Genomic DNA, 12890 nt, shown 5'->3' with positions numbered 1-12890 from the left:
AAGTCAAAATAGTGAAATTTCCCGTACAGCTGCTTCACGACTTCCTGTATCGAAAGGTAACGCCAGCATACTTCAAGAACCTTTTTAGTCATTCTCTTCTGGTTTTGTTTAACGTCTGTGAAATTGGAGCACATTATTACAGTCCTTTTGGATCATTTTCTGCATTGAGTTTTAATTCAGTGTATGGGCAAGATGAACTTACAGCAGAAATGACACATGGGAGCACCTGCTCATCCTAGTCTCCAGCTTTGTTCTCATTGGGCCAGTGTGATACTTACAAACAGAGGGGGCTGGGGAGCAAGCTGAAAGGGGGAGAGCCATACAGATTCCTGCACGTGACTTTAAAGGCAGCGATACTAGCACTATATAAGCATGGTATAATAAAGACACAAATAGGAAGCAGTAATTTAGTCTTTTTTTTTTTTTTTTTTTTTTGGCCTACCCTGTTTGTTTCAATTAATTGAGTACTCAAAAATGTACAATATAAGCATTAAATTTTGTCTCTAGAATTACTGTGGAATAATCTCTGCTTTAACCAGATTGAGCTTCAACTACTTGGTTCTTTTTGTATCGCAGTGCAAACCAGATATAAATATACTCAATGATACGAAGCTAACTTCAGCTTCTCCAAAACAAAGTCACTGTTTAAAGCAAACGACCATTTGGCTGTGCTAGAACTCAGTGGGGAGGGTGGGGGTGGTAGAAGGAGGAATGGCCTTTTCAGCTATTGAAGCTGCAAGTCTTGTCATAACAGCTGTATACTTTCCAGGAATGCAAATAAGACACCAGTGTCTGTTGGTGTCGCAGCCTTCGCAGTGTGTAATACAGGCTGTGTTGTAGTCACTGCTGCTCATCTTTCTGTGTGGGCAGACTTACACTGCCCTTTGCTTGGATAGTTGGAATTACCAAAAATGGCTTTTCTTTGTGCAGGTCTTTCATAATATGGTATCTGAACTGTGCAGGTAGCTTTTATTCAAGGACAGCCAGAGGAAGTATTCTCCTTTCCCCACTCTTTTCATCTACCAAATACAGGGGTGGTGGTGAAAAGAGATGGTGGCGCATTAAATAATTATTCTTAAATTTCTAGTTTATTGTCATACTTCAGTATTTTCAAGGTAACTTACAAATCCGTTCCATTTAATGACAATAACAGAATATTTTCTGCAAACTGTGCAGATATTTCCTTTCTCTGTTTCTTTCTCTGGTCCTGTCTGTAAACATTTTATACTCTAGTTTTGTTTCGTTATTAGGGTTTGGGGTGGGTTTTTTGTGGCAGATTTGGCCAGACCTAGGGTAGCTTCTCTAAATTGGCTACATTCCTCTCTTACAGGAGGAGAAAATGATTCTTCAAGCAAATGACTTGGATTGGCTCTTGATCTTAGGGTGCCAACCACTATCCCCTGTAGAAATTGTTTGAAATAAAGGAACTTGTATCAACAGAATTAACTCACTTATGCAGTCTAAGGGGCAGAAGTTTGTCACTGCCACTGTGAAGTTCTGGAGAACTCTTGATCCTTCTCTGACATTTCAGTCCCTTAAATTATAAAATCCCTTTCAAAGATTAGACCAAAACCTGAAATTCGTAACTGCTAACACTAGAAGTTATGGGCTCAGCTGAAACAGTGATTTCTATGGTCCATCATAATCCTCCATAAGAATAGCTAACTTTCCTCTTTTTTCTGATGCGTAGGAGTAAATGACCTTGTCACATCTTCCTTTACTGATTTTCCATCCTTCCTAGCATCCCCTCAATGCTGATACCAACTGCATTTTTTTCCTCAACGATCTAATTTACCAATATAATAGAATCTAGTTCAGAAGCTTTTTTTCTCAGCTTCTGCATGGCTTTGGTAATTGCTGCTTCTGTTCGAGACCTGGAGAAGGTCTTGTGTGCTCAAAGATCTTTATTTTTAGCTGTATTATCTGATGTAATACAACAAACTATTCTCACACACTCTTCTTTAGGCTATGATAATGGTATGACGCCACAAAGCTACACTTTGAAAAGTATGAGTAGCAGCAGTGATTCTAATTTTGTTTTTCCTTTATATTTCAGGTTGCAGTGTGATGAGGAATGCTTAGCTCTTCAGAGGAACAGGTGGGCAATGAACTTGCTTGCTTTTTTCAGTAGTCCATGTTCAGAAAGTTAATGCTATATGGAAAAAATTTCAATCCTTTCCTGCATGACCTAGAGAACTGATAAATGTGGAGATGATTCCTGTGTTACAGTGGTCTATACTGAGTGATCTGAGAGTAGAATATTCTAGTGAAAAGTCCTAAATGAGTTTCAAATGTACAGACTGTACCTTTTACGAGCTGTTCATCCGTATTAGTAACCTGTATCTTTACTCTTCAATGACAACATGTTTGGGAGGCTGGGGGGATTTGTGTGTTTATTTTTGTTTGGTTGTGGTTTTGTTATGTTTTGGGTTTTTTTCTTGCTACCCTCAAATTTAGGCGTCTTGCTGAGGCTCTTGAAATAGATGACAGTTCTGATCCTTTTAATATCCGTTCTTCTGGACCGAAGTACAGTGACCTTTTAAAAGAAGATGCAAGGTATGTGTTCTAATGATGAAAAGTGTCATAAGTAAACAGTGTTGAGAGCAAGATGGGAAATTCAAAATAGTACTTACTCTTGAAAAAAATGCCTGTTTTCTCTCAAACCTTGGCTGTAGGTGATAATTGAGTCAAAGAAGGTAATGTACGCTTCTCAAGACCTCCAAAAGGAGAACCTGAAAAGTAAAAAGTGCCTGATAGATTGCTTTGTTCTGTAATGGGAGCAGATTTAGAATGAGAACATAATTTTCCACCATTCTTCTTACTACAGATCAGTACCTGTACTTCTCACATCTCCACTGCTTCCATACACAACTAACCCCCATCTTGGACCTCTTTGTAAACTTTCCAAGATAAAGACAAAGTGATAGTGAAGTAATGAGATAGGCTCTCATAGCCTGATACGATTTCGCTCCACCAGTCTCTTGGATTTTTTTTGCCTTACCGCCTTTATTTTAAGAATAAAGAAATGGAATTAATAAATTGATTGATGCAGAGCTAAGCCTATGCCAGTGCTGACTGCAAAGAGGGCTGCTAGACTGAAACATCTGAAAACAAGGGAATAGGAAGGCAAGGTAATATCAAAAACATCACACTAATAAATACTACACAATCTGGAATGACAGGGAGGGATCATACGCATTTTTAAACAGATGCTTAAATAGTGTCGTCCAAGGAGTTTTTACTCTTGTGTTTGTAGGCATGACGTTAGTTTTTACTACCTCTAAGTTTTTGGAGCATCTGCTCTTGCTTCAGTATCCTAATGATACATAAATTTCATATTTTTGTGAGGATGTTTTCTGCTTGAAAATCCTTTCTTTACTGATGTGTTGAGACAAGTGAAGATTTTACATAAATAGCCACACAGAATTTAAGAGTAAATCACCTCTTGTTTTACTTCATATTTATTAGCCCACTGCAATATAAGAGTTGAATGTTTTCATTATGGAGGTAGTTTTATTAGTATTTGGACTTAAAAGGGGTATTTTATAAGGACTGTTCTCTTATGTTTGTATAGAATATGCTCTGCTCTACCTCTTTCAGAAAACAAAGCGCACATTCTCATTTTCTTAACTGTGTTTAATATCTTGTGGTGTGTAGTCGCCTCTTTTTTTTTTTCTTTTTTTTTTTTTTCTTTCAGTACAATCTAATCTCACCTTCCTGTCAGCCATTTTCCACCCATAGCTCAGTGTTCATCTTTCATGGACAGAACTGCCCAGAATCATGCACTGAATTTCGGATTGTCTGGGGTCTGACAGATGCCTTGAAAATTAGACTTAATAGCTTCCATGTTTGTCTGAAAGTATCTTTTCTCAGTCATTCTGCAATTTTACTTGCATTTCCTTTGTAGCCACTTTATATTGGTAACACACAATAAACTAATACACCCAGGCTATTCTTACTGAATCACAGCTTAAAGCAAAAGTTTTTGTTAGTCCTCAAGTCATAACTTTGCACATTGAATTACTTGATTTCATTTATCTAGTCTTCAAGATAAATTTGTTTCTTCGTGTATTAACGTAGCTCACTTTACAAATTGCAGACTGCTGCTCACATAAAGCTGTGGCTTTATGAACTTGCTTCCTTGACTGCTCTTGATGATCTTTTATCTCAACAGTCTTGCAGAAGATCTGGGTTTCCCTCTTAACAGCAGGACCTACAAAGTGTATCTGTTACAGTATTTTTTTCAGGTAGCTCGGTGTTCTGTATAAGTTCTGACAGGTGCATTTATTGTTTGAGCAGGTCACTCCAGTAATGCAAGAGTTCAGGGCTTATGGTTTTCTGCAGAGCATAAGTTATACATCTATGTATGGGATCTCAGAATGATGAGAAATACCACAGCTGCCTTCCTGTGCATTCGGGGTTGCTGCCTAAGGAAGGGGGCAGCTGCCAAAACCATGAGTAGATTCATCATCTTTAGGCAATTCAATGGAGCTGATATGTTGTCAAGGTCTGAAAAAAAAAAATGCACACCTACAAATCTACAGAGAGAACTTGAGGAAGCTGTGAAAAGACTCCTGATTTTGAGCTGTAATCTTTAATTCCAGAACCCTAAAGGTCCAAGATGCTGTACAACTCAGGTAGCAGGAAGATGATGTGTAAGTGCAAGTGTGTCAAGGTAATTTTTCTCCTTTGTAGGAAAATGACAGGAGAAAGAAGTACCAGGAATAGCATGGTAATGCTGCTGCATGATTATCTTGCTGACGTGTTTGTCAGAATCTGACAAGGAGTCAGATGAGAAGTCTCTACGCCGTGCAGCTTTACATTAGAAGATACCATGCTGCCAAGGGGAATCCATCCTCTGACATGGAGATGACTGCATCAGCATGACTGAGTACTGGTCAGGGTGTACGGATCCGCTGGGTGGACACTTCAGCACTGACCTTGCTAAGAGGCTCCAGAAACAGACACAGAGAGCAAGTAAATGCTCAGGTTTGCCTGTTGACATGAAGTTGGAGGGTAGACTGGCCCAAGTATCAATGCCCAGTTTGACAAGGATGGTGCTAAGGCTGCTGTTTAAGACTACTGGAGAAGGAGAGGAGGACATCTGGAATGTCTGGCAACATACAGCTATGCAGAAGAGGATTTTCTTATTTTGTCACTACCTATGCAAGACCCCACAGCAGTCATATGGACCAGGGAAATCTCAGATCAAATGGTTAATTCTAGAGGGGTCCAGAGGAAGATGGGTCCTTTGTAGGCAGCTGCTTAGCCAGTTTTCCCAGGAGTTAACCTTCCACATGCTGTTGTAGACTATGAAGGCAGAGCCAAGCACTCCTGTGTGTGCCTGAAGGAAGAGGCAGTGAGGGCAGCTTCTCAAGTGCATGACTGGTGAGCTGCAAGCCTGGAATGTCAGTCACTTGAAGGCAAAATCTTGCACTGGCCAGTGTTGCAAGAATAAGGAGGTTTTTAGCAGAGGCAGCAAAATCTGGGGAAAACAAAAAAATACACAGGAAGGACTACAGTGAAAAACCAAGCAATGAGGAACATTCTCATGTGAAGTGGTGTGGTTGAGAGGAACTGAAGCCGCTTACATAAAATGCAAGGAGGTGAGGAGAAGCCTAATGTACACCCTTTATAGACCCTGCACAGAAAAAGAGACTTTAAGTCCCACATCGCAGAATTTTGGTGTACCCACTGTCAGATGTGTTTATTCTAAGCACCACTTAATTTCCTTACTGTACATTGACACTTTTCATTAAGTGTCAGTTGCAGGTTAGAACACAGGAGCTCACAGTGAGCAGTTAGCTGGTTGTTTGCCCATAACCAGTCATAAATAGCTTAATTGAAAGAATTGTGTGCAAGTCATGATTTCTGTGCTAGTAAGCAATAATAGCATTCCTTTTAAAATAACAAAACACACTTGGCAAAACTTGGAAAACTTACTGTAAGAGCTCAGATGAGTAACCCCAAAAGAATAAAAAAAACTTGAGAAAATGCATCAGTCAGGTAATAGATACTTGTCAGTGTCCTGAGAAATGGAGACTCTCCATTTGTTTTCATAGGGCAGTATGAACTGTACTTTGGTTTATTTGTAAATACACAAGTGACTTCCAACTCAGGATGGCGACAAATGCAATGTCCCAAACAGGATATGAGCAAGCTGGTGAGACACTGAAACAAGCAACCTAAAACTGGTACCCCAGAACCAGAGAGAAGTACAGGTGAGAAATAAACAGTAGCCAGTTCTCACTGCCCCTGCCCATCTGCGTGTCTGATCAGGATCATCTAGAGAAGACTACTGAGCTTGCAGGACTTTCCCCTGCACTGCCCCCCCCCCCCCCCCCGCCATCTTCTTGTGAATGATTTACAGCAGGTTTCATTGTCTTCCTCATCTTAATGGATGGTTTCTGCTACCAGTAGCCTTTCAATACCTTTGCTAACAGTTGAGCTTGCCAATGTTTCTTGGCAACTGCAGACTTCTTTTTGCTCTTCAATGAAGTGTGGGTTTGTGCTTCTGCATAACTAGAGATAAAGAGTGTGCTTCCTTGCGTGTTGAACTGATGCTCCCCTCCTCTTAGGTCATGGCAGCCTAATGAGGTTTGCTCCCAAATGTGGAAAGTGAAGACTGCACACAGTTGAAAAGAGACTTTATTCTTTCTTTACTGTTTCATGCAGTGATCTCCGAGGTAAGTTTGATACAGTATAGAAAATCTTACTTGTGCTTTGTCAGCCTTAGTGGCAGAGGAGTAAACTGCCTGAAGTACTATTCTTCACTCAGAACATACGGATACAGAAGATGCATCTTCCTGTTGGATTCTCAGCTGTTCGCTGATACATCCAGAACTCTAGGGCAATCCAGATATTTGTGGAGGGTACCTCTTTCAAAGGAGACTTTCAGATTAAGGAATATTGAAGTCCACCGTTTCCTTGAAGATTCCTCAGTGCAAATCGTGCTCCCTCAGAGTCTTCTTGATGATTCCAAAGGAAAAGCAATTGTTCTGTCCCTTCCACCAGCTGCATTGGCCTGTCCTTTGTTGTTCCTATCTGAACAGTCTGTAGGTTGGGGCTCGCTCAGGTCATCAGGTGACTGAGGGTTGTTCTTCTATGAAGTTACTCTATATGAAAGACTCTGGAGGTACAAAGGGCACGTAAAACACTTCCCTCACCTTTGAACACACATATGGGTAGTCACAACTCTGCCATTGCATAGTATGTTACAAGCAAAAAGGAGTAAGGTCCTGCTTCTGCTCTTTAGAGAATGATTGCAAGTAGGGATGTTAGATGTTGCCCATGAATTAGTTTCTGTACAGCTCATCTGCTGCAGTCCATCTCACCTTTTTGTACAGGGCAATAACATTCTCTCAATCAAAAAATTGATTTCTGCTGTCACCACCACCCTGGCCGTGTCCCCAGCATAGTATCCTTTCTGCTTTGCCTTCCTATTTGAGTACTTAAGTCTTGATGCTGAGAGACATTCCAGGTGTTTCTGAAAGAACTCCCACCTGGTTGATTTCACTGATGGCTTCCAGTTGATAACTCTGTTTTTAGAGGCTCCTGAAAAGTTAATTTTTTAAAATGCATTTCCTAGTTTGTGAGCTAGTTCCTCAGTAGGTTTTTAAAAATTACACATCAGGTGCTTGTGGACCTTCTCATTGGTTTGTTGGTTCTATTTTTTTCCTACCTCCTGTGATAATTTCACCTTGAAATTTGGCTGTTCATGGCTGGTGTTACACAAAAAGCATTTGCTTTTTGGTAATCTGAAGTTAAGGTCATCCTGAAGGGATTAGTGGTTTTGGTTGGGGTTTTTTTGTTTGTTTTTTTTTCTTTTTTCTTTTGAACCTGAGATTATTGCTGTAATGTTCTTTCTAAAGCTTCACCCTGTGTGGCTGACTGTATTTTATAGCCTTGGTGTCTGGAGTCCTCTTTATTATTAACTCTGGAAGTCCAGGTGCAATTTTCCTGGTGTAATACTTTTCTCCACTGAAGATCCAGGAGTTCCGATAACTGCATGCAGCATCCGTCCACTGTTAGAAAACCTTGAATGTTTTCCAGTGATGGGCTGTGTTCATCGTACCAGTGAGCGAGTGATGTTGGTAGCTAATGTACTCAGTGTTGCCATTTGGCATGTGTGTTTGAGACCACTTGGTCTTTTGATGATGCATTCACTTTAGCATCCAGAACTGTGGTAGGGCATCTACCAAAGATGGTAGTGCCTGCTTCACAAGCCCCTCTTGACTGATGAAATTCTGACATTATTTACAAATTGGTGTTGTGTTGGTATGGAACGGTGCCTGTTGTTGAAGAAATAAGATTATTTACTACTAACCAGCTTTGAGATATGGAATCTTGAGATAGCCTTTTTTTCCCCCCTGGGGATGGTGCCCTAACAAATAACACCCTTACTTTTGGAGTTAGTTTACTTGCTTATTTAAGAACAGGGTGCAGAGCTCACTCTTGGGTGAAAGACTTGACCTACTGTGATTGAGCAAGCTAAAAAAAAAATAGTTTAAGAAAATCCTCAATATCTCATATAAGAACTTTCTGTTTGCTTACAAAGTAGCCTTATGCTGCTGCTTTTGTTCTTACCATTCTGTTATGCTAGACAAGTTGAACACCAGTCAGTAACTTAAAAAGACTGAAATGGCAACTTCAAAATCAAAATGTCAAAAGTCAGACAGTAGAGTTGTATCATGGAACCTAGCATAAAATTCTAAGGTTTGAAGGAAAAGTAATACATTCTTTTTGTAATAGCGATGACATACTAACACTTTTGAAATGTGAATGATGCAGTATATAAACCAAAATGTACTCTCACTCTTGCTTCCTCCATCAATTGAGTTCTTTAATTTTGTTCTTGTTGAAAATAATGTTACAAAAGATATTCAGTCTTTGTACGCTTTCTTGCCTCATTTACCTAGAATGCTGTTCTTGCAGGAAGGATTTAAAATTCGTCAGTGACATTGAGAAGGAAATGAGAATGCTTGTGGAAGCTGTGAATAAGGTCAGTATTGAGATATTCTGTATGACTTCTTATAAGAAACAGTTTTGTTTAGCTTGGGGGGAGTTTGTTACTAAACTTTATTAATATTAAGAGTTATGAGTTGATACTAGATTTGTTTGAGCTCCAATAGAGTGCACAATTTAATTATAAACAGAAGAAAAATTTTAGGAGACATAGCAGTTCAGGATCACTTTGGTGACAGCCAGGCTTTGTTTAAAGATTCAACCAGTGCTAGGCTTTAATGCATCAATGGATTATCATTAATTTTTAGATCTCCATTAATAAAGTGTTAATCATCAAAGATTTAACAGTGCAGCCTTTGAGGAGGAAAGCCTAGGTTCTTCTGATCCTTGTAGTGGAACTTGCTCACAAATTTGTGGATACCTTCTTGCATTTGCCAGTGTGTGAGGTAGTTGTCCTCCTTCTGTAACAAGACTCTGATTCAGCCACAGGTGTTTGGTAGGCTCCAGTACACCTAGAGAGGTTGATCCCACAGACACAATCATAGATGTTTCAATGAAAGCAGAATTCCACCTTCAGGCCTGTCATGTTAGCATACTCCTGGCTTGCGCTGTGCCTGACCCAGTATACGTGGTTTAAAGGACAGTGTAAACCATACTGTCCTCAGTTGCCCTTAGCTCAAGAAGTAGTTAATCTTCTGTAGAAAGGGTTAATTTCCTTCTCTCTAACCTCTGAGGACAGTTACTTAACTTATTCCTTCTTCTTTATGTATGATGTTTCTTACTTAATCTTTGTGCTTGTCCACCTGTCTAATGTTCTTTGCCCATTGTTTTCCATGTTGGAATGACAGTCTAAAAGGGGGCCATCTGTGTCGAATTCTGTTCAGGCCCCTCCAACCTCAGACACCTGATAACAACTCTTCTGTGCATCTGTTAACAACTAAAAATAATTTGCCTAATGTTGTGTTGCCAGTGGTTATCCTATTTTATATGTACCATTATATACTGCCTTTATTATACACAGGTGTACACAAGTGTGTACACATATACATATTTCTATATATATAACTGCATATCAAACCAAGATAAATGGGGGGGGGGGGGAGGGCAATCACATGTCTTGAATCTGCAATATACAATGAATTAGTGATACCAAAAATGGCAGAACAAGAGAACCAGAGAGCTCAGCAGCATCTCCAATGCTCAGAGGTTGAAAAATATAAATACAAACAACAGCTGTGTCTGTCATATTTCATCCTTAGAGAGCATGTGATCTTTTAATTATAATGAGCACCCTTACATCTGGAACAGTCTGTTTTTGAGTACTTCTTTCAAAGTTTGCCTGCAGGAGCGATTTCATACCTAAAACCTTCTTCACAGGGGACGATGCACATTTGTCTCAAGTTACCACACTGCTTGTAAGCTCAGAGATGGGGATTTGCCATCCTTGTAAATACCCAGAACTCAACGAGACAGGGTGCTGAGCAACCTACTTTTGACGCTGGCTCCGAATGGCAGACTGGACCAAAGGACCTGAGAGATAATTTTTGACCTAAATTATTTTACAGTAACTGTAGATTAACATTCTTTTTTATCAATGATTCAATACAATTCTGCTTCTGAAGAAGCTCAGCTCTATTACCAAACTCTTGTGACCTCACGCTTAAATTCACCTCAAAGATGTACAAAGTAACGGTAGCATCACAGAACGGCTGAGGTCGGAAGGGACCTCTGGAAGTCATCTTGTCCAACCCACGCTGCTCAGGCAGGGCCATCTAGAGCCAGTTGCCCTGGACCATGCCTGGACAGTTTCTGAGTTGTCTCCGAGGGTGGAGACTCCACAATCTCCTTGGGCAACCTGTGCCAGCGCTCGGTCACCCTTGCAGCAAAGGGAGTGTTTCCTGATGTTCAGAGGGAACCTCCTGTGTGTTCCCGCTGCCGCTGGTCCTGGCACTGGGCGCCACTGAACACAGCCTGGCTCCGTCCCCTTTGCACCCTCCCTTCAGCTGTTCCTAGCCATGGGTAGCAGCAGCCCTGAGCCTTCTCTTCTCCGGCCTGAACAGTCCCAGCACGCTCAGCCTTTCCTCAACGGAGACACGCTCCAGTCCCTTCATCATCTTTGTGGCCCTTCACTGGACTCACCCCAGTATGCTCATTTCTCTCTTCTACTGGGGAGCCCAGACCTGGACACAGGACTCCAGGGATACTGGTAGGCTCCTCTGCTGCAAGTGCGCATCGCTGGCTCATGTTCAACCTGGCGTCCACCAGGACCCCCAGGTCCTTTTCTGCCACACTGCTTCCCAGCTGGGTGGCCCCCAGCACACACTGGTGCGTGGGGTTGTTCCTCGCCGGGGGCGGGACTTTGCACTTCTCCTCGCTGAACCTCCCCAGGTTTCTGTCAGCCCATTTCTCCAGCCTGTCAAGCTCACGCTGGGTGGCAACGTGCCCCTCTGGCCCACCAGCCACTCCTCCCAACTTCATCATGGGCAAACTCGCTGCGGGTGCCTTCTGTCCCGTTGTGCAGATCGCTAATGGAGATGTTAAACCTGACTGGTTGCAGTGTACAGCCCTCCTCCTCTCCCGCCAGGGTACACTGCTAGTTACCGGCCTCTAGCCAGACTCTGCGCCACTCATCAGCACCCTTCGGTCCCGGCCATTGAGGCAGTTTTCAATCCACCTCACTGTCTGCTCATCCAGCCCCTGCAGCAATAGCTCGGGGGCCTGAGGCAAGTAGGACACAGTGTCCCAGCCCTTACTGAAGGTCCAGCAGACCCTAGCCACTGCTCTCCCCTCATCTACCAGGTGTGACACCTCATCACAGAAGCCTATCAAGTTGGTGAAGCCACGCTGTCCTCCTGAGGAGTTTCTTGTCCTTCCTGTATCGGGAAGTGTGTTCCAGGGTGAGCTGCCCCATCACTCCCCCAGGGACTGAGGCGAGGCTGACAACCTGTAGCTCCATGTGTCCTTGCCCATCTTGAAGATAGAAGTGACAGCATGTGTGGAGGCCATGCTCTGTTCTTTCTTTTCCTTTAAAATGGTGGCATGTATGGTGTAAAAGGGAACATGTCCCTTGCACTGTAAAGTTAACATGGTTTTCTGCTCAGTTCTTTCTCTTGCATACCTTTTATTTTTATGTCTGGAAGTCTCAGAGGCTTTATTTTCTCTCTTGTAAGAGTCATCGTTCATCTTGCAATCTACAGGTATCTATGTTGTCTCAGGCATGTCTCTACCTGTTGTTACCAATGTTGCTCTTTCAGGCCTGTGTCCAGCCTGACCAAGTCAGCTCCCACTTTTTATGTAGCCAAAGGCTGGATTAATATGTTTGATGTGGCATTATGCAAGGAGACTGTTTTTAGTTTTTCTTCTGCTATGGTCCCCGATCCTCCTTTCGCTTGAGGCTGTGTTCAGTTGTTTGTTTTTCATGACTCCTAAATCCTTTCTGACTAAAGATGTGGCTTATTTTCTTTTCTAGATGTAGAGCTTTACTTAATTGTATTAAAAGCATTTTGCATGCTACTCTATCAAGCATTCAGGTAACTGCCTATATCAGTACTGTGTCTTTCATACTGATTACTGTTCCTTGGGCTTGCATGTTTCACTTTGACCTTTTTACTTTTTGCACTGTGCCTTTGGAGATACCAGCTTCAGCTTAACTGAATAAATGGGTAACAAAAAGGGGTTTGATACTTACAAGTTATAACATTGATGTGCTTCAGCTGTGTCAGTATATGACTTTGTTTACCTCATGAACATCTGTTCCCCTAGACTCATCGCTACATACTCATCTAGCATAGCAGAGTTGTCATCGTTGATATATGTAAGCAGACAAGACCGGAAACATTTATATCACCTAGCTCTGCATACAGACAGAAATTCTGATGTTTTTCTGAGCACTGAACTAGCACCGCTTTTTTTAGAGCAAGCATTAC

General features: G+C 41.7%; 1 protein-coding gene across 3 annotated transcripts in view; it reads left to right on the top strand.

Annotated features, from left to right (window-relative positions):
* Nucleotides 1-12890, top strand: part of NFX1 (nuclear transcription factor, X-box binding 1) — a 75286-nt gene that overhangs the window by 48533 nt on the left and 13863 nt on the right. For 2 of the 3 annotated variants that reach the window (XR_008821336.1, XM_056335421.1), the window contains exons 19-21: nt 2057-2098; nt 2458-2556; nt 8935-9001. Coding sequence is in view for 2 of the 3 variants with exons in the window: in XM_056335421.1 (XP_056191396.1) it covers nt 2057-2098; nt 2458-2556; nt 8935-9001 (208 nt within the window). In the remaining variant the exon portion in view is untranslated. Of the gene's footprint in view, nt 1-2056; nt 2099-2457; nt 2557-4695; nt 6335-8934; nt 9002-12890 lie in introns of those variants that run through there. The other variant, XM_056335422.1, reaches the window with a different exon arrangement.

Source organism: Falco biarmicus, chromosome 4 (assembly GCF_023638135.1).
Source record: "Falco biarmicus isolate bFalBia1 chromosome 4, bFalBia1.pri, whole genome shotgun sequence".
NCBI classification, from domain to species: domain Eukaryota; kingdom Metazoa; phylum Chordata; class Aves; order Falconiformes; family Falconidae; genus Falco; species Falco biarmicus.
This window is presented reverse-complemented; position numbering and strand designations above follow the sequence as displayed.